At 40.3% G+C, this 27,126-nt stretch overlaps 1 protein-coding gene across 6 annotated transcripts in view; it reads right to left on the bottom strand.

Annotated features, from left to right (window-relative positions):
• lhpp (phospholysine phosphohistidine inorganic pyrophosphate phosphatase) overlaps positions 1–27,126 on the bottom strand; it is a 160,499-nt gene that overhangs the window by 99,016 nt on the left and 34,357 nt on the right. For 5 of the 6 annotated variants that reach the window (XR_009446955.1, XM_059652917.1, XM_059652919.1 and 2 more), the window contains exons 2-5: positions 22,649–22,836; positions 16,582–16,735; positions 10,283–10,346; positions 1,782–1,874 (exon numbers count right to left, since the gene is read on the bottom strand). Coding sequence is in view for 5 of the 6 variants with exons in the window: in XM_059652917.1 (XP_059508900.1) it covers positions 1,782–1,874; positions 10,283–10,346; positions 16,582–16,735; positions 22,649–22,836 (499 nt within the window). In the remaining variant the exon portion in view is untranslated. The remainder of the gene's footprint in view (positions 1–1,781; positions 1,875–10,282; positions 10,347–16,581; positions 16,736–22,648; positions 22,837–27,126) is intronic. The other variant, XM_048551147.2, reaches the window with a different exon arrangement.

Below are 27,126 nucleotides of genomic sequence, written 5' to 3'. Positions count from 1 at the left end.
CTGGCTTTGTACATGAGAAATTTCCCTCCCCGTCAGGAAGTTGTTCTATTCCAAGGATTGCACATGAACTAGCCATACTGACAAACATTTACACTACCAAATCAATGTACTTTCTAATTCTCATAAAGAATCTGGTTTGACCATCAGCATTAGGAAGACATGTCCATGATCTAGGATGTTGCCATTCCACCATCGATCAACAATGTGACAAAGTGATGTTTAGAGGATAGAGATAGCTTCATATGTCAAGGCACCACAATCACCAGAAATCTATCACTTGATGCTGAAGAAACACATACATTGCAAAAGCTCCAGCTGTTGAGCCCAAGCTGAACAACAGCATGTAGAATTAGAACAACCTGGCATAATAGCAAACTGAAAGCCTTGTGAACCTGAATCATCAGTGCCCTTTTCCGTAGAGGTGAGAACCGGACACCCTGTGCTAGGCAAGAGAAAAGGCTGAGCAATTTTCATCTCTGTTGTCTCAGATGTATGCTTGGCATCTCATGTCAGTACAAGGTCAGCAACTCAAAGGTTCTGAAGTGTGGTGTTGCCACCCAGTCATTACTAAATCAATCGCTTGCACTAGCAGCTCAACTATATGTATCAGATGGGTGACGATTGTACAGATAGAGTTTGGGTATACAATGAACTGACCACTGGGTCATGGCCTTCAAGGTATCCACTACATTGCTATAAAGACACTGATAGTGACAACTAGCAATTGAGAATGACAGTGCAGTAGCAGACATTAGGTGATGCTATGACCATTGCAAGCCATATATCAGGGAGGGCACAGGAGGATACAAACAGGAATGAAAAGCTCAGCTGGCTGAGAAAACAGCCCAGAGAAAAATCACAGGCCAGCAAATCGAGCACCCTTGCAGCTTTCCTCTGTAACAAATGCAAAACAACTGCCACGTGGAAAGGGCACGTGATGTGGTTACCAACCCAGGGCTGGCCACTACAGTGCAAACTGTCATTCTGGAGGGAAGGCTGCCACACAAGAGAAAATACATTCCAATACATTACTGCTAAGAAATGAACTCCTCCAAGTAGTCCACTGCTCAGTATCGGATGGAAGTTTATGAAATATTAATACCCAATTTTTAAATCAACAGCACTGTCATTCTCAATTGCTATCAGCCTCTAGCTGAGTTTTTTGTCCATTTAACTCTATTTGTAAACCGGAAATAAGACTAAATATTTGTTAAGTCTCTGTATTTGCAAGGCAATAAGAACAACCTTTATGCAGAAAATAAACAAAAAGTTATGTATTTCAAGTTATAAATCACAGTTAATTAAGCTTCAATTCAGGGTGCATGGTCACATATGAATCTACATTCAATTCACAATTGCACATTATCCTCTGGGGTCCAACGTATGGTTAAAGCAAAGCTGATGTTAACCTACAGATCTATGGCTTTTGGATTCATAATTTATACTGTTAAGAATAGCATCTAAAATGAATAGAAGAGAATGACACAAGTTAGATTTCTTTCCACTGCTGCAAGTTATCAGAAGGAAAAGTCTGCTTATTTTATACTTAATTATCTTCATGAACATTCAAAATTAGTCATATTGTCACTTGCTATACAAGCAGCAATAATTGTAACATTTGTATTTCATTCAACTTAAGCTGTAACTAACAATTCCTGGAAGAAAAATCCGTAGCCATTTGACAAATCAAGTGAACCAAAATGACAAGAAACAATTTAAACAAGTTATATTTACTCAACAGATAACAGAACAAGTATCTGGCATGAAAGACTTGCTCTTACCTGATCTGGCTCTAAGCTCATGTCAGATAAAGCTGAAAGGAAAAACATTTTTGCTGGTTTTCCTATCACTTCGGCTTCGATATCACAGGCATACTGGGATGGAATGAAAATAAAATCAAATTCATGTGTAAAAACCAAACAAAAAAGGATACTGTAAATCAAAAACAAAATTTGTTTCAAATGGTTTCCAATTCATATGTAGTTCTTGAGAGAAAAAGGCACCTGAAACTTCAAGGCAGAACATAACTCTATACTAAAGACAACTACACATTTGGATTTTTAACAACCTAAGAACAGCAATAAAATTCTGGTTAATTTAAACTTTTCTTGTAGCATCATTGATGGCTAAATCTACAAAATATGAAAACTATTTTGATTCCAGTTTTTGAAATAAAGGGATTTTATTTTTTTGGGGAAGCAGTAACATTCCAATACCAATTGGGTCACTCTGCATTTTAGTTCAGAAACTTGATCAAAAAATGTTGGCCCCAAAGAATCATTTTATCCAAGTGATGATGCACCTAAGTACAGATATCTATTTACAGGCAAGGTAGGTACAGTAATGTTATGTTTCATGTATCACAGGAGTGACAGAAATGAGAAAATGGGGCATTCCAGTTTTTATCCTTTTTAGCCTGACATTCACTCCATTAGCAGGACTGCCTTTCCTTTTAATTTTCTCAGGTTATGAGTAATTAAATAACACAAATATAAATTAAAATAAAGGGGTATCAAATGTTGTTTCTGGCATGAAAATTCATGAAAATGTGATGCATGTGGCTCATTGTACAATTCTATATCCATCAGCAGAGGGAGCATAGCTCTGGAGTTGATGTTATTACTGACTAGGCTGGGATGATTTGGAGCAGTAAATTTGACAGCATGCTGCTACTTCTCCACGTAGTATCCTTGATCATTTTTAAACTATGCTTGTATCGTGCTTTTAATATGGGACAGAGCAAAAAGTCCACTTCAGCTGGAACATTAATCAAACTCTGTACTTTTCTGTATTCTGAAGCACAATAATCATCTAAGCTAAATGACCCTCAGGTAATGTATTGGAGGAGGGAAAAAAATATATGTTGATCTTGCTGAGATTGATTCTTCATGTTTATTAAATCTTAGCGGTGTATTTGCAGTATACTATAGATCTCACACACATACAATATTAGATAATTGAAATTAAAACACAAAACAAGGCCATTCAGCTCATCATACAAGATGGTTCCTTTAAAGTGCAGTCCTATTTGGTCGTAGATTTTGATTTAGTCCATGATCCTATAGGTTCCTCTTCCTCAAATACCGTTTAAAACTATTGGTGGTGATGTGGGTCTTGTAGTTAGTCAGGTCTTCACAATACACAAAGAAATACCATCCATGGGATGATGAGTAATTGTAGGACACAACTATTTACAGTAACTCAACAAAATACACCATCTTCTGCTGTGAAAAAGGCGGCTTTATTTGACTTCCCATCCTTCCTGCGGTATGAGGAACCATTTTGATTTCAGATTGCCCAACATTTCTGAATTTGGAAGTGCTGGTGAGAAATGTGGACTTAGGTCCCAACGTACACCATGGGAACAGAATAACAAGAGAACAGTGATCACCACTCTGTAGAAGGTTTCAACCATCGTGTCTATACTGCTTTCAGTAACGACAGTCCGGAGGGATTGTTTGTTTTAGGGTTTAAACAGCAATAGTTAAAAGTATTCAGTGAACTTAAAGACAGTAAACCTCATTTACTTATTCAGATCAAGGAAAATATTGTACAGGAGGGATAGGTCAGGCTAAGGATAGCTCAGATCAAGCTCAGCTTTATGGAATAGAAAACAAAAGAATTGCGGATGCTGTAAATCAGGAAACAAAATGGAAACTGTTGGAAAAGCTCAGCAGGTCTGGCAGCATCTGCGAAGGAAAAAAACTGAGGTGACGTTTCGGATCCGGTGTTCTGAGGCAGAGTCACTGGACCCAAAACATTAACTGTTTAATCCTTCACATACGCTGCCAGACCTGCTGAGCTTTTCCAGCAATTTCAGTTTTGTTTCCTAAGCTTTATGCAGATGGGTTTGGTTAAGAAGGTTCTCTGGTTTCAATTCATCTGTCCAGGATGAATTGCAGTTGGAATGGAGGGAATACTCATACAAAAGAAGTGAATTCATAGAGTTAAGGCTCTAGAAAGGTCCAAGGGAGTAGTTGCACAGTAGTTCAGTGCAGCTTAAGGGGTGAAGGAAACCCACAAACAGTATTTGCTTGATGTCGCCGAGAAAGACTTTAGCTTGGAGAAATTCAGTGACAGCTCAACAAAGCCAGCTTGATAAAAGATGGAATTGTGTCAGTGATTAGATGCATGGGAATGGTCTCAAAAATCCTGAAGAATCCTCCAGAAGATTGGGAGAAACAACTGAACTACCAAGATGAGAGCAGCTGTTGGGCGGTCTGAGTCAGAGAGTCTATGAGGGAGTTTCCAAAGCTGGATCTTCAAAATGAAAATTTGAAATTGAGATCCTCTGCAAAACAGGAAGAATTTTAATTAGACGTTCAGATCCATAATGTCATAAATAGTAGGGTAGGGATCAGTCTTAGCTTTGTGGGGATAATCTCAACAGCAGCATCCATTTAAAATGCAGTTCGCCATGTTCAACCATAAATTACCTGTTAACTCAGATTTACTTCATGTTAGTCTTAAATGTGTAAGTTGTAAATATCTTGCAGATTGTTTTACTTTCCAGCTTGCAATATAAAGTTTAGAATCCTTGTTCTAAACCATGGAATCCTGTGGTTTTATACTTTTAATAAGTATCTGAGATCTTCAACTTTGTCTATTTGCAGCTATAGTCTAACTATTTATAATAAATACTAACTTTTGTTTAATACAGATACCTGGTCCATGATTTTTAAATCAACTCTGGTCTGAAAGTCAGGAAAAATGGGGTACTGTGCATATTGAAAAAGAAACTTTAACATTCCGTATGACTTTGGCAATAGCAGGGCTAAATTTATGGTGGGTTACTGAAATGGGTCACTGAAGTGGGTCATAGCACCTCAATTTAACTTTGTTCTGATAACCTTCTTTGCTAATCAAGAATCTAATTTACCCATAAAAAATTTAATGACTCTACCTCCATTGATTTCAAAGCTAGATAAATCCACAGATTAATAATGCTCTGACAGATTAAAAAATATTCTCCAAAACTCTGATTGAAAACGGAGACACCTTACTTTTAATTCAGGAGTCACAAATTAAAGTATCTTGGCAGATCCTATCAAGTCTCCTCAGGATCATTCTTCTGAACGCCACTGGTACAAGCTCTGGGTGTCCAACCTTGCCTCAAAATAATCCCCTAATCCCAAGGAATCAGTCTAAACTGCTTCTAATGTAGTTATACCCTTTAAGCAAGAGCAAAACTGTACACAGTACTCTTAATATGGTTTTACCAGTGTCCTGTATCAAATTTTCCTGCTTTCACATGCCATTCCCCAGGCAATAGATGACTGTGTTTCATTTGCCCTACAAATCACTTTTGGTGACATGTACTAACTTTGTGATTTGTACACAGGCACATTCAGATGTCTCAGTGCCACTGAGATTTAAGGAATGCATTTCTTTTCTATTTTTCCTGTCAAATTGGACAAGTTTGCATTATTCTCCACCTGCTAAATTTTTGCCCAGTCTTCTAATCCATCCATAGCTTTGCAGGTTCTTTTTGTGCTCTTCACGACTTACTTCCCTACCTAACTTAGTGACAGCAGCAAAACTTGGCAATTATACACTTGGCCCCTTCATCCATGTGTTCATGTACATTGTGAAGAGTCGAAGCCCCTTCTGATACTCCACAAGTTGCACTTTATCAAACAGAAAATTAAAAATTTATCACTGCCTTCGGCTTCCTATTGGCTAACTGAACCTCTATCTGATGCTCTTATTTTGTTTAGTAGCTTTTAAAGTGGGATCTCAAATATATTTTAGAAATCCAAATACACGACATCTACTCATTTACCTTTATCCACAGTAATTCTTAATTCTCTAAGCACTCAAATACATTAGCCAAACACAATTTTTTTTCACAAAATTATGTTGACTCTGGTTGACTGTATCAGCATTTTGTGACTGTTTGCTATAAATTCATCAATAACAGATTTTAGCATTTTCCCTATAACATATTAGTTTGGCTGACATGAGGCTCCGAAGAACTTATTTTGGACTCAAAACATTGGGCTGAATCTTACATTTGTTGGGCTAACTAAAAGTTTCATGATTTTTTTTGAAGGGATTCTCAGCGTCAGGCGAAGCAAGATTTCTCATTGTACCTGACTAAACACACCGAATTAACTTCATATCCTGCCCCAACGGCTTTCTTCAAGTCATCCTGAGTCTAGCCACATCTTACTACATGCTGTTCCCAGAAACTGGTCAAGCATTGTCCATCTGGAGCTGCCCTGCATGGTTCCTGACATTGCCCTGGACTTGGCAAACAGGGGATACTGGTGCCCGAGTTTAGAGGCGTGGTAGCCCTGCTTTACAATGTGGAACAAACAAGAGATTCCCCTTTCCCCAGGACTGGCAGTGGAGGCCATGACACTGGAGCATGTCAGCCTGATCTGAGGTTACCATCCAGATTAAAGTGTTCTCAGCTTTCAGGAAGAATAGCCAGCACCAATGTCCTTCTCTGTTTGCCCAGCATAACAGGCATTATCTTCTTTTCGAATCTTCACACTCATTCTATCTTTGCTCCTATACCCACCTCCCACTAAGGCTCATGCTCTGCCACTCCCACCATTGCTTGCAACATCTTTCCTCACTCCCCTGCCTGTCCTGTGCACTGCCTACTTGCTTGCCTGGGACACCTCCTCACTTGCATCAAGAGAAACAGCTGTGCTACCCACATTCATCTCCCATCATACTCGTCTTTCTCTCATTCCAGGAGACAAACAGCCAACATATGGGCAAAAAGAATCAAGATGGGTGGAGGGCTGCCCGACATTTGGCTCCTTACCCCTTGAATGGGTAGCATCCAGATTCTGACTCCCCTGAGCGGCTGATAAATCATGTCCAAGCCCGTGGGCTGGTACCGGAGACTGCCCTCAACTTACTGTGCCAAGACCCCAAGTGAAGGGAATCCCTCTTTAATTGACGGAGGGATGCTCCAACAATAACAAGCTTCCTGCCTGTTTGTCAGCTGAAAACAGCAAAACAAGGCAGGAGTAATATGAGCTTGGTATTTCTGGTTGAGGGTACAAAGCAGATAAAGACAAGGCAAGGCAGGAATGCTGTGTATAAATAGCTGAATGTGTTGGCTATGCTGGGAGAAACCCATGCAGAACAGGAACAAGGCGTATGGGGGGAAAGGGTAATGAAGGAGGAGGGTGTTCACCTTCTGAAATTGTCAATGTTGAATTCTGATGGTTATTAAAGGTACTTAGATGGAATATATGAGGTGTTGTAGGATAAGGTCGTTATGGAAGCAGGGTGTGAGGATGTATAGTTAAGGTAAACATGGAAGTCTGTGCGTTTGTAACGGATACCGGTGGCCAGCCTATCCCCAGAAATGGAAACAGATACGTTGAGGAAGGTAAGGGAGAAGTCAGATGGATCAGCTGAGAGAAAGACGGAAATTGGAAGCAAAATAGATAAACTCTTCCAATTCCAGACGGGAGAGAAGCAGTTCAGATGATATCATCAATGCACCACAGAAAGAACTACTGGGAGGGATCGGAATCAGATTGGTTCTGCACAGCACACAAAGAAACAGGCAAAGCTAGGGCCCATGTGCGTTCCCATGGCCATACTTTCGATCTGAAGAAAGTGACAGGAGTTAAAGGAGAAATTTTTCAGAATGAGGATGAGCATAGCCAGGCAGAGGAGGGTGCAGGTGGTTGAAAATGGTTCAGGTCATTTTTCCAGGAAGAGGTGCAGAGCCAAGACCATCCTGATGGGCAATGGACATTTGGACAGATTGTAAGTCGATTTTTTAAAAAGACGGATCGCATTTTGTCCTCCTTTATCTTCGCCAAAGTCACACTGAGAAGTCTGAAAGCTCCGATTTAATTTTCCAGAATTTTTTAATTTCGAGAACAATCTTTCTGACTTGAATTGTTCAGCTATTTCACCATGCTATCTTGTATCCTACTGAGCCAGGTTTCTTTGACAGACAAAAGGAGATTTGGGGAGATCTTCAGCGATGATGCTAATGCTGTAGATTGTGTAGGCAACATTTTTTTAAAAATTCCAAGCCACTCTGACGCTTCAGTAACCTCTACTATTAATTCAACTTGCCATGGTGCCTTGCCATTTCTTATCACATTATCCTTGCAAAATTTCCTGGCTTGTGTCTTTGGTTTTGATCACTGGTCAAGGTTCTCTGTCATCAATATGCAATTCTTCCAGGTATCAACTCTGGTCCTCAATATGCTCAGCACTTTCCCAAGTAAATCGTTCACATTTTGTGGCAGAGATTTTCCATTTTGGAATCTAAGTGTGTGAGCAGGCATGTTCAGTGGTGCCTGATTCACATTTCCAGCGAGAAAGCTCACTGGATTAGATTGAGCATTAGCTTGTTCAGAACTGACCAGACTCCAGTTCAATCACAGGCCTCAACGTTGAAGGCCCACCTCACCAGAAACTGCCTGACGATCACAGGACAATAGCTTCTGAATCCTAAAGATTATTGACAGAGGTCTGTTCTTCAAGGGATACAGCAGCAAGAAGGTAGGCCTCTTCTTCATCAGGAGGATCAGAGGGAAAGGAAAGGGTTAGCTTTCAGCATAAGTTAATTGCCCACTTAAGGGCCTGAATTGCTGGAAAGTCCCAACTGATACCCAGAAGGGATAAGTATCTCTCCTGGAACAATTTGCCCAATTGTTTGTCCTTCTCACCATGTCCAGAGAGGGGAAAATTGTGCCGTATGTGTTTATAACATGTTTTAAGAGTTGGTTTTAATGACCTGCTTTTCTCAGTCTCTTTGTCACGTATTAACAGTTTCAATGCTCCCCTGTACTTTCCATAACTTCCTGATAATTAACTGAATTTTGCTGTTGGAATTGTCACAGATCATCCGGGTTCCATTTTAAAACGGTATCACGCAGTGTTTTCCCCTCTATACTTCAGAGTTCCTTTTAAGAAAGGTGGCCCAGCAAAAACAGAACTGCTAAACGATGAGAAGTGAAAATTGTTTCATGGCTGTGACATTTTATGGGTGTATAATAAGAGCATAAAACACAGGTGCAGCGTAGGCCATTCAGCCCATTGAGCGTGCTCCACCATTCAGTCAGATCTGATAATCCTCAACTCCAATTTGCTGTCTTTTCCCCATGACACTCGATTCTCTTACTGACAAAAAAAAATCTGCATATCTGAACCTTGAATATTGTAATAACGAAGCCTCAAAAGTCCTCTGTGGTGAAGAATTCGTTGGAGCCTTCCAGCCTCAAGTTCTACCCAATTAACTCTGACAGCTTTATTATTAGATTTCACCTCAATTCCTGGTAGAGTTATCCAAGGAAGAGTACACGATTTCTGCTTCCGACAGTGGAACAACAATTTAAAAAAATAGTACCGGGCTGTCACATCTCGAATAACATAATCCCTGCCATGAACTAGTACCATCCCTTATACCCGCGTCTTCTCAAAACATGTTTTTTTTTTCTCTCCCTTGAGTAGATTTTGAGTTATTATCAAGATATCAGCACGGATACAGAAATATACTGCCCTAACATACAATGCCTGCTTTTGAATAGTCAATGGTGTTCCACTGAAGACTATCCTATTCGGACTTTATCTGGAAGTAGCAGAGCTGCACTGGTAAGGAAAGTGTTGAATTCATTCTATTCTCAGTTCTCACCGAATGAGCTGACCTCCATCAGGATGGTGACAGGGGTATTGGAGTAGTGTGTGGGAGTGGGGAAGAGAGAAGAGAGGAAAGCTTAGGGGTGCCTATTTCTAGCTAGTATGCACATATCTGAATTTCAGCCCAGGTACAGGTGTGTTCATCTGTAATGCGCCGTACAGTTGAGGGCTTTGGCAGAAGTATTTAATGGCATCTTTGAAACCATACCTCAATGTTGTTTCAAAATGGGGTGCGAACAGATAATTTGGAAGCAGCATAGCAAGCAAGGAAAAAACACATTTCACAAAGGATAGCAACTAATTAAACATAATCAAGGAGTCCATTAAGAACAGTTTTGATTTTAATCGTTTTTGGTAATTTACAGGGCATTTACCCATTCGTCATATTCTGCATCGCATATCTTCAAATTTTGGAGCCACTGAACTTTTAAATATGACATATTTCTGCTTCTAATTAGTGATCTGGTTACATTTTTGATTTAACACCAGCATTTATTGCCCACCTCTTTTCAAGGGCAGCTGGGATGGGCAATGAAACACACATCACATGAATAAAGAGAACACTAAACAAATTGAATACTTTGAGGCATAATATTACATTAGCCAATACCATTGTACTTGGAGAACAGAAAAGGAAGCATAAACATCAGAATACCTCCAATGCCTTCATGTAAGCTCCAACATCGAGTTTCATTCCATCAGTTTCTTTATAATATCGCCTAGAGTACGGAAACATCAAGAGGTCAATACAATCAAAAATATATAATAAAGAAGGCCCCTTTGCAAAGCAATCTTTGGAGGACATATAGAAACCTTGGATGTAGTGTTCAACATGTTAAAGAAGCTCATCTTTTGTCGTTTCTCCATTATACCACAATGAATATAATTAGGTCGTAAGCATAATAGTGAGGCCCAACACACTTTAATTTTGCAAATATCACTGTAGAATAGATTTCTGACGGAAAATAAATCCTTCCAATACAGAAAAGTGAAAAAGTGAGACAATTTGATAGGAAGAATGACGGGAGCAATACAAAATAAAGGGTACAATTCCAAATAGGATGCAGCAACAGAGGACCTGGGATACTGGTTCACTTAGCGATGAAGGTGGTAGGGCAGGTTGAAAGTGTTAAAGATGCATACAAGTCTGTGGGCTTTTAAAACAGCAGCCCAGAGTACATAAGCAAGGAAACTATACTAAACCTTTACTGAACGCTGTCAACATGAGTTTTATGTCCAATTGTGGACACTGCAATTTGGCAAGGAAGTGCAAGTTTTAGATAGGATGCAGAAAAGGAGTCATGAAAATGATTCCATGGAATAGAGAATTCAGTTATGTGGAGACATTGGAGAAGGTGGAGTTGTTCTCCTTAAAGAACAGAAGACTGTGAAGGGATTTGACAAAGGTGTTCGTAACCTTGAGAGATTTAGATAAAGAATATTTGGAGAAATGGTTCCCTCGGTGAAACAGTCATGAGCCAGCAAATGCAAGCTAAGATGAATGGCAAAACAAGCATCGGTGACATGAGGAAAAACATTTTTGTACAGCTGGGAGTTAGGAACTGAAAATGCAGTGAAGACAGATTCAACCAAAAGGAATTTGGAAAATATCTTAAAAGGCTAAGGGGAAAGGGTGGTGAAATTGGACTAGCTGAGATTGTCTTGCTGACAGCCACACAGATTTGGTGGGCTGAATGGCCTCCTTCAGTACTGTACTCATTCATCAGTTCTATTTTTAAAAATTCCAGTATGAAACCATCCCCAGCTGAGACATAACAGGTTAAATAGCTTCTTCCTGTATGTCAATACATGCATGTCAAGAGAAACAAAGTGATCGAATATTTCACTTTCAACATGAGGAGCAGAGTGTTGTGTGAGATTTTTCACAGTAACCCTGCAGTAGAGAAAAAAACATGAGTAAGATCCGTACGCTAATGGAGAATGATGAAATATTAAATGTCTTTCAATCTATTGCCAGCTAAATAAACTTCGAAAAAATAATTCATATTGTTCTCTCACTTAAATGTAATTCACCTTCACTCAAGCAAATAATGTCAGCTGACTGACAGAGTTATTGAGCAAATCATTTTTTCAGAACTATTTCTGCTCCATGCCAGATGGACTGTATTAAGGTCTCAGACAGCAGATGAGAAATGTGCAACATGGTTGGACATGGTTTTTATGGTTTATCTTTCTGCCATTTTCAATTATACAGCAAAGCCTCTCTCTCAAATGACCACTTGACCTCTGCTTGAGCGACCATTAACCTTCCATAGGCTAGAGTAAGCAGCTTAATTTTCTGACACTGGCATGACCAGAGAAATTACACTGCCAATTCCATATCCCATCTAAAATAGATGCTGAATGTAAATCAATATATTTAGAGGAGACTCCTCGGGTAATTCTGTCATGCTGGCATACCTTCTAACTTCTCATTTACTGACTTAAGTATAGATCAGTTTTGCCAATTTGGACTTCATTCTGGAGTCACATTGTACTTTTATCAATCTAGATGCATACAATATCCATCGGTGTGCAAAAATTCCTTCTTTACTGACCAATGTTTTATGTGAATGTTTATGCTTTTGTGCCCAGCATAACAGAATTTCTAATTAGGGATTTTTATTGACAAATGTCCTTTTTTTTGCTTGTAACTACCCACCCCTTTTCATTGTTATCCCTTTTAATTCCTTGATGAACTTGACAATTTGCAGTTGTTCCTTCCATCCTTTCTTTGTTTTTTATCAGCTTCTTTGATACTGCCTTCCCGTTCGGAGGAGGGAAATGTTTGAACAGCAGTAATGCGACCTCTCAAAGCTAAAACTTTCTTCCAAGTCTTAAGTGTTCACGCAGTTTCATCCCCAGCTTTCACGATCAAAAATTTGCTTCCACTGACAGCATGTTCAAATATTTAATGAATTACAACATTAACAATCAGCTCATGACAGAGTTATTTTGCAATAGAGATTGCACAGTGTAAACTTCAGTCCATCCAAAAAGGTGGGAAACCAAATAATTCAGACTGAAGCAAGTGAATGGGCTGAACCTATTTGCTTTTGTGTTTTCAACCAGGGTTACAAAGTAAGGACTAGTCTCTTGTCACCACAAAGTTACATAGAAGCAGCATAATAAGAAAGTATTTGTGCTCCTAAGATGCTGCTAGGCCTGTGTTCATCCAGCTCCTCACTTTGTTATCTCGGATTCTCCAGCATCTGCAGTTCCCATTATCTCTAATAAGAAACATACCAGGTTTTACAGGGTTAAATTATGAAGACAGGTTGCATATGTTTAGATCGCATTCCCTTGTGTTTTAGGTTTAAAAGGTGACCTTATCACCTTATCACTTCCGAGCAGCAGAGTGGTTCAATGATCAGCACTGCTGCCTCACAGCACCAGGGACCCAGGTTCAATTCTACCTTCAGCTGGCTCTCTGCCCAGGCTCCGCACACTCTCCCAGAGTCTGTGTGGGATTCGTCCGGTGCTCTGGTTTCCTTCCACAGTCTGAAGACGTGCAGGTTAGGTGATTGGCCATGCTAAATTGCCCATGATATCCAGGGATGTGCAGTCATGGGAAATGCGGGGTTATAGGTAAGGTGTGGGGGATGGGTCTGGATGGGACGCTCTTCAGGGGGTCAGCGTGAACTTCTTGGGCCAAACGGCCTGCTTTTACACTGTAGGGATTTGATGATTATCAAGGTTTTAAAAGATTAACAGATTCAATAAAGTAGCTGCGGGGAAGTCTATCGTGGCAGAATCAAGAATGAGGAGGCATAGACATAACCTTAAGAATCAAGTCATTTAAGATAGAAATCAGGAAATATTGTACATCCAAAGGTCAGTGGAAATCTGGATTTTACGCCACAAAAGGCTGAGTCCATTGCAATTTTCAAGACTGAGAAAATACACTTTTGTCAGGGACCAGTTTGACCAATTTGAAGCTCTTGCTCCTCTGTTTTGAAGTCCAGAAACACAGTAAGTGGTAACTATAAACTTCGTCCAAACAGCCCAGCAACAGTGATGCATGTGCACAGTTTCCGTCTGCTCAGTTATATTTCTGTTGGCATCAAGGCCCTATAGCCAGTCACAGAAATGGTGGGCAATCAATTTGAGACAGGAGTCATGGGCTAGATCAGGAGGAAATATCTTTTGTCACACAGTCAAAAACTGACTTCATCTCCTTACTGAAGCAAAGGTAACACAAAGCTTTGGCAGAGAGTAAACGTGAAGTGTTGACTGCCGCCAGAAAACCAAGTACAGATCATCAATGAGGCTTATTGGTCTCACATGGGTCAGATCATTAACTAATTTTCTGTTAACAAAGATGCTTCAATCAAGTTGTTGAGTATGCAAGGACCTGAAGGTTCAGTCTCTGACCCTTTTTCCCTCTGGGGTCATCCGCAATTTGGGAAAAGTCCAATCCAGTCATCCTACTTCACTCTGTCCATTAGCATCAGTGATATGGATCGCTTAGGATAATTAGACTTGATGGTTTTTAAAATACACTTGTGAACAGCAAACTGGGAGATATTAGCCTGAGAGGAGGCCCACTGCATATAAGTCGAGGACCACAATGATCCTGTCAGCCACAGACCACGTTTTTGCTTGACAGTCTAACTTACTTAGCACAGTGTAGCTTTTCTTTTAATCATTCACATGATGTGGTGTCACTGCTTAGGCCATATTTATTGCTCAGACAGCACTGCTGTGGGTCTGGAGTCATGTATAGGTCAGATCAGGTAAGGATGGCAGTTTCCTTCTCTAAAGGACATTAGTGAACCAGGTAGATTTTCCATACAGATTTCATGGTCATCATTAGACTCTCAGCTCCAGATTTTTAATTGAATCCAAATTCCTCCACCTGCCATGGCAGAATTTGAACCCTGGTCCCAGCTCATTACTAGAGTCTCTGGATGATTAGTCTTGTGATAATTCGACCAAGCCATTCCCTCCCCTATGTGGCAAAATTTTACAGCTTGTTACATCATGCCAGAATGAAGGTCAGTTAGAAAAAGGAGCTCCTGTAGATTTCCTGTATGCACAACATCCTCCACAGTCCCCTCTTCATCTATCAGAGGAGGGAGCATGAGAGAAAATTGGTTGAGAAAAGATATACCCAAAATGTTGAACAAAACCAAAGTTGCTGGAAAAGCTCAGCAGTTCTGGCAGCGCCTGTGGAGGAGAAAACAGAGTTAACATTTCGGGTCCGGTGACCCTTCCTCACTGGACCCAAAACGTTAACTCTGTTTTCTCCTCCACAGATGCTGCCAGACCTGCTGGGCTTTTCCAGCAACTTTGGTTTTGTTCCTGATTTACAGCATCCACAGTTCTTTTGGTTTTTACTAAAAATGTTGCTGCTTTTGAATTGATGTCAGGAAATGGAAATGATAATAAAAGAAATGAAGAAAAAGTCCAGAAATAGGAGGGTCTGTGACAATCCATGTAATTAACAGGAATGGGTCAGAAGTTTTGAAGGAACATTTCCAGACTACAAAACTTGATTTGAGCCCCCTCTGCAATTCCCCATTCTGTCCACTGGGTGACTCTGCACTAACTTGCGTGACGTTAAACATGACAAGTGAGATTTTGGTTTTTTTTGAAATGTTAATGAATTGCAAGCACCCTAAACCGATTCATTTTTTGTTTGACTTCTCCCCAACTAAAAACCACTGACTGACCAGAAGTTCAATCTGTTCAGTAAGAATTTCAGTCTGTCAGTCATTCCTAATCTTTCCTATTACCCAACAGCAATTCCACACACACCCCTGAAATAACCCCAGTTCAGCTAATTCCCCACTAAATCATGCTGATGGGTCTTATTCATTCACTACTTGCTATGACTTAAGACATTGTCAATGCAACCACAATATCTCGCCCACCTCCAGTAAATTTAACCAAATGCATTTCACTGCATCAAGTTCTGAATTAATAACTTCATCTTGCACTGTACAGCTCAGAGTCACCAAATACAGGGCCAAGTGGAGTTCTGCATATCTGCAGGCCTACAATTCTCACCAAACTGGTCGTCAATCCTTTTCCCTTAAATTAGCCCTTTCTTTACTGTCGTCACCTTGCCCTTTCCCACTTATTTACACCCCTACCACACTTTTGCATTTCCACCCCAACCCCCAACCCATGGCTGAAATGTCCCCCTTGGTCTTGCTTCCATGTATATGAGTGTTATTGAAGATTGATTAGAAACTTACAAAACCCTGTTTACAAAAGCCTTGACGGCAGATATTCTAGAGGACTAATTGTATCAGCAGTCCTAGAGGCAGCCTAGTGGGTCATGGGAATTTTGTGTTTGCATCAAAAAGGATAAACAAAAAGGACAAAATATTTGAATTGAAATATACAATGTACCTACTGAAGTCTTGTTATGGGGCATTCCACTTTACAGTCCTGTTCTGAGCACATTGACAGAGCCAACGCCAAAGTACAGATCTTTGTCAGAATGGGGCGGCACGGTGGCGCAGTGGTTCGCACTGCAGCCTCACAGCGCCAAGGACCCAGGTTCGATTCCCGCCTCAGGCGACTGTCTGTGTGGAGTTTGCACATTCTCCCCGTGTCTGCGTGGGTTTCCTCCGGGTGCTCTGGTTTCCTCCCACAGTCCAAAGATGTGCAGGCTAGGTGGATTAGACATGCTAAATTGCCCGTAGTGTTCAGGGTTATGGGGGGGATGGGGGGGGATGGGCCTGGATGGGATGCTTCAAAGGGCGGTGTGGACTTGTTGGGCCAAAGGGCCTGTATCCACACTGTAGGGAATCTAATCTAATCTAATCTAATCTAATCTAATCTAATCTAATCTAATTCAACCTTTGGTAATCGCAGCATTCATCTCATGAGGGGAGTCCCATTGATTTTTCCTCTATTTACACAGCCTTAAACAGAATTATTCATACGGCAGCAATGTACATGTTTTAAGGGCTTTGTATCCAACAGGAAAAAGCTTCTTACCCTCTGCCAAGAGATAGCAGCACAGGCTTTTCCAGTCCTATCAGAACTTGAAAAGCCTCATTCAGGTTCTTGTAAGAAAAATTATCTGCAGCATCTCCAATCACAACACAGTTGGGATTAGATTGGTCAATGTGGTTAAACTCTGGCAGAAGACCTGGAATTGAATTGAAGAATAAAATCATATTCAAAATTTTACCATTTAGCTTTGTTAGATCAAATATTAAGAGTTAATGATTATAATGGGAATTCTACTAGAGAAGCCTGAAGAAACGCATCAGTATGACAATTTTTATCACTTTTAAGATCCTTACAAATACCCTTTTAGTCATATATAAAACTCATATCCCTGTGGGTGATAAAGGCATACCTTTGACTGCAAATGATCTGAAAAAGGCTGACACATGTCTACATACAATCACTCAGTTCTTGAAAATAAAAGTGCAATATCTCATTGCATGTTTATTTTCAAAACAGGACCTGAACTACTTGAAAATAAAGGAATGTTGCCAGCCTACATGGAGAGCTGCATAATGTGCAGGGTTCAGGTAAGTCCAGCATAAGCAATTATCATCTGTAACAACTAAAAGTCCATCTTTTAACTATCATAGGATGTCACTGCTCAGTTCCTAACCAACAATGATGTGGAGATGTCAACCATACAAACCAGATCAATTAACTGACTAAAAAGACAGAGATGATCAATGACTCGTTTTTTTGACCCTCCAAGCCTGAGAGATACAAGGGCTCAAATCAGCAGTACGGTGGAACGCTCACACAGGTGCAGCTATAACTTTTGAGAAATCTGAGACCATCCAGAACCGTGCATTTCAATGAAATCTTTGCTGTTATACTCAATATGCAGAACCAATAACCACCTGGCTTATTTAAAAAGCACCTTCCAGTGAAATGAACTAAAAGGGCCAAGAACAATAACATTCCACTACAAATGACGAGTTCCTTTTCAAGCACACACCATTCTGAATCCAATATATCAGGCCTAGTTGTGAAATATTGAAATTTGTTCTGCTGGTGAACAATTTCCTGTGCTGTTCACAGTGGGGTCTCCTCTTCAATGGAGAGATGAATTGCAGTGACAGCTTTCCAGAACGTTCTGTCTGTGAAAACGATTCTGAGCTTCCAGTTGCCTGCTACTTCAACACATCACTGTGCTCCCTGGCCAACATTTCTGTCTCGGGCTTATTGGCTAATTGCAGTGTTCCAGTAGCCTCAGCACAAGTTCAAATACAACATCTCATTATACTGTTGGGGTCCCTGCAGTCTCTAGGAGGCAACATCAAGTTCAATAACTTTACAGCCTGAACAGTTCCTTCCACATTTTAAAATAACCCCACATCCTGGTCCAATCATGCCAGTGGTTGCTTTTAGCACAGTCTACCCATTCTCACCCACTCTTAGTTTTTATCATCACATTACATGATTGCTTTCAGCAGTTGATCCTTACATTGCTCAATTGTCAAGTTACGTTGCAATGAGTTTCCAATTTTTACGCACATCATAATGCATTAAAAATGTAAAGTAAAATTCAGTCAGTCTTTGTCGACATGTTTCATTTTATGCTTTAAATTGATTGATATTGCTGGCTGTTAAAGAAATGTTGTTTTTCAAAGCTAAAAATAAAACCTCTGCACCTGCTTCCCACCATTGATTGGCAGGCATTCTGTTCTGAAATGGAAATGGGACGCCTTTAAACAAAGTTGGGAGCTGAGCTGCTGTTTTGGAGAACCGAGGTGGGCATTCTAAATGGCTTGCCTCCATACCAGACCCCTCACGTAGGCCATTGTAGCTCCCGAAATACATTGCAAGCCCGACGCCTTTGAAAAGGCAAATCCCCTGGTCAAGAAGAAGGGTCCTGACTCAAAACGTCAAGCTTTCCTGCTCGGCCTGCTATGTTCTTCCAGCTTCACACCGTGTCACCCCTGGTTAAGGGTTGGGTACAAATTTCAGAATGTGCAAATATGCTCACACAAGAGTCTAAGACACACTGCCTATTTTTTAAAAAATCTACCTGCAGTTTCTGACTCAAACAGCATCATGTAAGCACCGCTAGCACTCAGTATGACATCTAAAAATTGCAACCCAACACTGCCATTTCAGGGAAATAAGTAAATTGGTAATAAAATGTCACCCATGTCTCCAAACCAAATGATAAATGAACAATGTTACTAACACACTCATTTTAAAATGAGTTACAAATGGTGGGAAACCTTTGCTGCAAATGTCAAAAAAAATTCCAGATTTTATTCAGCATAGCTAACTATAATACTTACTTATGAAAAGTCCAAAACTCCTAATCTGCAAATACTGCACGACTCGGGCATGTTTTCTAAGTGTACAATTGAGGTATTCTACTCCAGCTCTATGCAAGCAGTTTGGATTTCAAATACTGCTTTCATTAAACAGTAAAGCCTGCCAACGGAGGTAGAATTGGACTGCATTCAATTTTCATGCAAATGTTCTCTCATGCTCCTTAATTTTCAAACTACAAAAGCACTTCAAAACCTTTTTATACCATAGAATAAAAATTAGTTTGCTATGTAGTTGACCCAACAGAATAGATATAACAACTTCAAATTGTGAGCAATAAATGCTTATAAATGGCCTTCTAAGGATGCAACTGAAGCAATAACATAAATTTACAGGTACTGGTCAGTGGGGCTGGTGATTGAATGATGGCTCTTTGGTGGGAAACTCACTCAATCAGATTGTGTAGGCAGTCAACTGTCTTCTGGATAAAGGGACCAAACCAGTCTTTTGCGACCCTGTACAATGCAGTGCTCCTGGATTTTATTTTTCGATGCAAGTAAAAATTAAACGAGCATGTACATAAATATGCTTCTTGTCATTCCATAGTGAGCTGAATGTTTGATAGTATGATGTCTGATTTCCATGTTTTGAACATTTTGATTCATAAGACAGCTTTCACACCACATTCCTAACTTGCCATTTCCTATTCTCTTCTTCATACAACAGACAGTTTGGTCAAAGAAACATTCTAAAAGGATTACTATTTCAACTTTGTATGACATGACTTCTCCTTTTCAATAAAAAAGACTCATGAAGGACATCAACCTGTCTCTTCAGAAGTCCTAGAGTTATCAGGTAAGCAAACTTTAGAAAACTGGATACAAGACAAGCCATTCAACCCAATAAATCCATGCTAGTCTCTATGCTCTAATCACAACTTCTCATGCCTTTTTCCTCCTAAATCTACCATAATAACCAACTTCTTTTCTTCTTCACATCCTTATCCAATTTCTCCTTAAGCACATCTATAATATTTGCTTCTACCACCCCCCTAGAGTCAAATGTATACAACATGGAAACAGATCCCTCAGTTCAACGCGTGCATGCCGACCAAGTTACCCAAACTAAACCAACTCCATTTACCTACATTTGACCCATATCCCTTTAAATCTTTCTTTTTCATATACTTATCCAAATGTCTTTTAAATGTTGTAACTGTATCTGCATCTACCACTTCCTCTGACAGTTCGGTCCACATACAAACCACCTCTATGTGAAAAGGTTACCCTTCAGATCCCTTTCAAACCCGGTCCTCTCACCTTGGAGTTATGCCCTCCAAGTTTTGAACTACCCCACCCAAGGGAAAAGACCTTTGCTACTCACCTTATCTATGCCCCTCATTTTGTAAACCTTGATAAAGGTTTATCCTTCAACCTCCTACACTCCAATGGAAAAGAATTCCAGCCTATCCAGCCTCTCCTGAAAATTCAAATCCTCCATTCTTGGGAACATCCTGGTAAATCCTTTCTGCACACAGCATTTCTCATTTTCACCACGTTTTAGCTAAAGAAGTTTTTTTCAGATTCCTCATTGGATTTTGTAGTAATCATTTTGTACTGACAAACTCAAGTTATTCATTTTTCCCCAAAGGAACTAGTGTCTGACCTGACTTCCCAACCTGGCTGCTCCTGATTGCCTCCACGGTAACCTACTGTATAGGGTTTGTCTCATCACAGTGCAGGTGGGACCACACCTGCCATGATACCAGAGGACCTGAAAACACCCATTAAAAGGACAGCACCAAACACTACAGAGAGAGGCTAGTCAGGCATTTTGTCGGGTATGGGAATAGGAAGATTGGAGAGTTCAGCTTGTCAGCTATGGGGCTGCCAGATGTTTGCAGCAGGGATCAGAGCGTCAGGGAGGGGGCTGGGTCTGGGGCTGGGGCTAAACAGTATGCTGGATCCAGGGAGGGGAGTGGTGGAGGGAGGAATCAATGGCAATTCAATTTAATGGGTATTTGAACAGGTTTAAGTTACTCTAACATTGCCTGGGTAATTACTAAACAAAGTACGGCAGAACGCTCTATACTGTCCTACTCTAACTCAGATTTGGAGACCTGTTCAAAGGTTTGAGAAGATTTGTGGCTCGGGTTGTGGATGAGGTTGTAGACTTGCTCGCCGAGCCAGTGTGTTGGGTTGCAGATGTTTTGTCACCCTGCTAGGTAACATCGTCAGTGCGCCTCTGGTGAAGCATTTGCTCTATCCCACTTGTTATTTATATGCCTCGGTTTGTTGGGGTGGTTGGCATTACTTCTGGTTCTGTTTCTCAGTGCGTTTGTATGTTGGGTCCAGTAGAATGTGTTTGTTGATGAAGTTCCTCTTGGAATACCACGCCTCCAGGAACTCCTTGGCATCTGTCTGCTCGGCTCATGCAATTATGGATGCGACATTGAATTAGACCCCATGTACAAACCACTGAGAAACAGAACTGGAAGTAATACCAAACATATTACTTCCAGTAAACCAAGACACACAAATAACAAGTGGGACAGAACACGGACGCTTTACTGGAAGCACTCTGACAATGTTACCTAGCATGGCGGCGACACGTTTGCAACCAAACCCACTGGTTCAGTGAACATGTCTACAACATCACTTCTTCAAAGGGTTCCAAATGCCAAGTGTTATGGACCAAACCAGATTCCCTCAAAATATTTTAAGGCAGCAGCCTGGACCCTAACTTCTTCACATTTTAAAGGCAAATGTGAAAGTCCCGTGTTCCAGATGCTGTGCGACTGGTCAAACTACTTGACGTTAAGCAAAACACAATTTATTTAAACTCTAAAGTTAAAACATAACCAAAGAAAGAAAGAGTTGGAATAACTTAACTCTACTGGAAAACTGAACAGAATAATAGATATAGTAACAATTACTAATTAACTGTTCCAACATAGTAACATCCCATAAACACATCCCTTGGCAAAATGGAAAATTCAGACACAGATTCCCACAGGCAGTTCTCCCATCCAGGAGGGCAAAACATCAAGAGAAAATTGAGAGAGAATAGCAGCCAGGAGACATTTATTGAAGCTTCCAACTCTCTTGAGAACCCAACAGCTTCTACCGCTACTGAAAAATTAAAACCTAGAATTTTGGATCTATGAGAGCTGGACATACCCATTCAGGCTGCATAAATATAAAATCCCAAGGCCTCCCAAAGTGATTACAATACCCTCAACTGTTCGACACCCCTATCTTACAACCCCTCTTAAAAAGAGCACAAAATAACTTTGAAAGCCACAGCATCATCACACAGGTAACCGTACGTTAGAATCTGAAAAATTTGAAACTTTGAGCAAAATTTCCATACAGTCAGCTGATTCGAGACTGAATATTGCCAACATGTAACCCCTCACTACACTGCTGCAACTATTATTTTCTCATTGGAATATCTGGCTCATTATTTCTGCATCTGCGTTATCAAAAGCAAAAGAAACTTCACACATTTTAAACATTTATTAGGTCACTCCTCAACGTTCTAGTTTCAACAGAGGAGACATGTCTGTTAATAATTTCCTGATGTACCCATATATCAGAAGTCGATCAAATGTACCAAGTTTTGTCAAGTAAATCAATGACAGCTGCCACACACAACTAGCATTTGTCTATTAAAAGGAAGCAAAACAAAGGAAATCTTAAAATAATTTCATAACAATAAAATATTTTATTCAATAAGGACTATGCTTAGCACCAATAAATTTGGTCATAAATAAGAAAAAAGATAATATGTGAACACTAACCATCATGCACAAGGAGGTGTGGTCTAAGTCCACGTTCCTTCAAAATTTGACAAGCAGCGGGGGCAGGAGCGAAGACTTCACCGAAAGTGATATCAAACCCCAGGTTTTGCAACTTTGCCACAAACGTCTCCCGGGTGGCCTGCGTTTCGTTGGTGCAAAAACGCACCTTTAAATCGGCCTCTTTGATTCTGCACCAAAGAAAGTAAATGATTTACATTTAAGTCACGATGTTTATCAGAGTTAAAACTGAGGTAAAAGAAGTGTAATAAATAAGCTGCTCTGGAGCATTATGTAAGATTTCTTCACTGTATCAACTGACTTAATAGTGTCAGCCAGACACCATGAGCATGTCTAAATTCAGTCTTGAACTTGTGCCATGCTGACAGAACTTGAGCAACTAAATGAAACGATTGCAAATAGAAAGATCTGATGCTGCTTAAATTTCGCAATGCTTTCACAACTTACACCAAAGTTAATGGTCTTGCCAGACAGTTGAATTAAGTTTCAATGCAAGCATTAAAATGTTACAAAAGGGCATGAATAATGTGACTAATGATAATTCCAACCTTTCATCAATAATTACATAGGAACAGGAGTAGGGCATTTAGCCCTTTGAACCATTCAACACAATTATGGCTGATTGACCACCTCAATAGTTTATGCCCACACTATCCCCATAACTCTTTACGCCATTGGCAATTATAAATTTATCACACTTCTACCTTAAACATACACCAAGATTGAGCTTTCACGGACCTTTTCGGTAGAGAATTCCAAAGGCTTTCAACTTTCTGGGTAAAAATAATTCTCCTGATTGCAGAATTAAATGCCATCGCCTTAATTTTTAAAATTTTATCATCTGGTCCGAGACTGCCCAGCCAGAGAAACGTCTTACCTACAATCTTTCTGTCCAACCAAGTATTTTATAAGTTTCAATGAGATTATCTCATGTTCTTCAAACCTCTAGAGAATACAGGCCCAATTACCCAATCCATCTTCATAGGACAGACCTGTCATGCTGAGAACAGATCCAGTGAAACTTTTGTGTTACACCATCCAATGCACCAGGATTTCCAATTTCATATCAAACACAAGACTAGGGAAAAGTAGAATAGAGCAGACAGTGGAGATCAAAATAAAATCCAAATGTTTTGGAAATACTCAGCAGGTCTTTGGAGACAGAAATAAGGTTAACATTTCTGGTTGCTAACTTTTCATCAGGAAATATTACTAGACGTAATTAGATTTGACCAAGGGACAGATGAAAGACGGGACAGAATGAATGACAGAAGATTTTGTCATGGGGCCAAAGGGAATGGTGAAAGACAAAGGCAGAAAGTAAGAAAAGATGCACCTGGAGCAGATGTCCTGCTGCCTGTAAGTGAAAAATCAAAGGGGGGAGAAAAAAGAAAGAAAAGGAAACAAAAGCTGGGAAGCAGAAATTATGGCCTGAAATTGTTGTATGCACTGTTCAGGATGGAAGGCAATAAAATGCCTAATAAAAAGATGAGGAGCTGTTCCTCAAGTTTACATTAAACATCACTGGAACAATGCAGCAGAACAAGAACAGGGATGTTAACATGACAGGAAGTTGGAAATTTAAAACGACAGGCCACAAGAAGCTCAAGGTCACACTTGTGGACTGAATGGAGATTCTCTGTAAAGCTATTACTCAATCCACGGTGCATCACCAACACAGAGCAGCACAGTGAAACTTATGAAAAGAAACACACCTAAATCGCCGCTTCACTTGTAAGTGGTATTTGGGTCTGTGGAGAGTGAAGAAAGAGGAGCTGAAGGACTACATGCTGCATCTCCTGCACCTACATGAATAGATGCTGTGGAAAGGCAAAAGTGCCCTTTGGGGTGAGTGTGAATGAACTAGGGTATCACAGAGAAGACATTCCATTCAGAATGCTGGAAGGGGAGAGGGAGATGTGTTTATTGGTGACAACACGCTGGAGGTGGCGGGAAAATCGGAAATTATACTCTGAGTGCTGTATACAGAAGCAAGTGTGGTCAACAGGAACTATCGTGGTTCTTGGAGAGGGAGGAAGGAGCGAACTCAGGATTATGGGAAACAGATTGAACACAGTCAAAGATTCTGTCAACTATGCTGGGGGTGTTTTCTCAGGTGAGGATGAGAAAGGTCTGCCAATGCAGTCATGTTTGTGGATCTTGGAGCGAGGTAAAAACAAGCTGTTTGGGTTTGTGGAACTTTGAGGTAAAAAGCTGTGGAGGCAAGATCACCAGAAAAGATGCAGTTGTGACAACAGCTTGAAGGTGGTTGATGGAATCATGGTCTGTGAAGGTAGAAGGAGAAATGGATGGAGACCCATAATTCAACCTCTGCAAGGTAGAGGTCAGTCACCAATGCCCCACCCCTTGTCAGATGGTTAGATAACAATGTCTGGATTTAACTCAAGAAAACAGCATAGCAAGTTCAGAGAAAAGACAGGCTCATGTGCATTAGATAGGCACAGAAACTGAGACAGCAAAACCTAGAGATGTGGTCCAAGGTTGGGGAGAACCCTGGAGACAAGTGAAAGCATGTAGATGAAGGCAATGGAAGAAAAACTCAATACCATTTCAAGCTTCAGCCTTAGTAAAATGGGGTCATAATGGGATAAAACTGAGCCCTTGGCTAAAGATAGTTCATTCACCACTGGAGATATGAATGGCTGGAGGGTGTTTTGAATACATGGCAAGAAGAAAGATTAAAGGGAGACTAGGGAAAGTTGTTTGTACTTACGGACAGAATATACTGGTGTTATACATGATGGGAGATATGATGGGATCTGTTATTTCAATGCAAATAATGAACTGAATTCAACAGTCAGGATTTTCTCTCCAGGAACTGCAAACAGAGTTGGGGCTGCCTATGTTTGACAGAGACAGTTTTGGGGATTTTAACAGAGATGTCTCCTTGGCTCACACAGTAGATTCCTGAGAAATTGAAGCAAATGGGCAGGTCCAAGGAACTGGAGAATCCATCAGATTCCAGGCGTTGTCGGCTCAGAGGATCAGCAGGCTGCAATAGGGGAAAATCATAGAGGGGTGTTTCAATACGGAGATCCCTGGTCACCAATACTTGTGAAAATCGACATAAAAAGATGGATTTGGCAGCTAGACCATCAACACAAGGCAGGGAATCTGCCTGTGGCTGCATGCATATCCAGACAGGGGCAGACACGGGCTACCTGCCTACACAGCTTGTCAGACACTGAGAAATTCCAGTTGGCTTCCTGTAATTGCTGTTAACAAGGCTCCAAACCAGCCTTACTGGCACACTTCCTTGTGGGGATAGGTAACTCTATTAGCCCCAAACCTGTCTCTGCTAAAATGACTCGAGATGAGAAAAGTATTGACAAACTGGCTCATTGTCTAGTACTAGTATTTTTCCAACCCGATTTCCTTCCAGTGTGCTGGGGCCCAAAAATTCATGCCAATAATTCACTAGTCACATATTACTGATAATTCTACTCTTTTATACTGGAAGATAGGATACATGACGCATGATCAACATTCAGTAGGTGACATCTAGCAACATAAAGCAAGGACACAATATTGCCAAATGGCCACAAAGTGCTGACTATCTTGAATTTAACACAGTAAGATTAGTGGTTAAAATGTCTGCAAAATACAGTGGTATTTGTTATTCCTATCAATTGGATTGATGCTAGTCAACAGTTTAAGTTCCACTTGCAGGCTGTAGCTCATCACACACACTAATTGATCTCAAGAATTATCCTAATTCAGTTCATGTACAATGTTGCTCTAAACAACAATATTTTTACAATAAACATACACCAAAAAAGGGGGAAATGCTACATTGTGCTGAATTGGAAGTTTATCAAGAAGTACAGCAAGCTATTAGAAAGACTAATGTAAATATTAGTACTGTATGCACAAAAGAGATCTTTGGTTTTTTAGGTAGAGTCAAAGTCCAATGTTTTGTTTACTTACTTGATATGCAACTGTGCAGAATCGAACTGCTTTTGTGACAATGTATATACACACACAGAGGTTTTTTATGAATAAAGTATATTTTTGAAATTTAAAAAGACCCAATGCAATGTTAGTCTTTATTGCAAGAGGAATTAAGTGCAGGGATAATGCATTCTTGTTTTAATTGTGTAGGAACTTGGTGAGATCAATCATGAAGTACTGTTTGTAATTTTGGTTTATCTATCTTAGGAGAGATATTTTTGCCATGGGGGAATGCAGCAATGGTTCACCAGACATAGTCCTGCTATCCCAAGAATGTCTTCTGAAGTGAGATTCTCTCATTTTGAAGGATGACAGGTGATTGCATCGAAAATACAAAATACTTGAAGGGACAGATTAGATAGATGCAGGTAAGATATTTCCCTTTTGGGGATTCTAGAAACAGTGGACACAACTTAAAAACAAGTGGGTAACAGGTTTGATGTGAGGAGAAATCCAAATTCTTGAATTCTCTGCCACAGAGGCCTGTA

The sequence above is a fragment of the Stegostoma tigrinum genome, chromosome 20 (assembly GCF_030684315.1).
Source record: "Stegostoma tigrinum isolate sSteTig4 chromosome 20, sSteTig4.hap1, whole genome shotgun sequence".
NCBI classification, from domain to species: Eukaryota; Metazoa; Chordata; class Chondrichthyes; order Orectolobiformes; family Stegostomatidae; genus Stegostoma; species Stegostoma tigrinum.
Note: the sequence above shows the minus strand (reverse complement) of the source record. Positions and strands in the feature narration are given on the sequence as shown.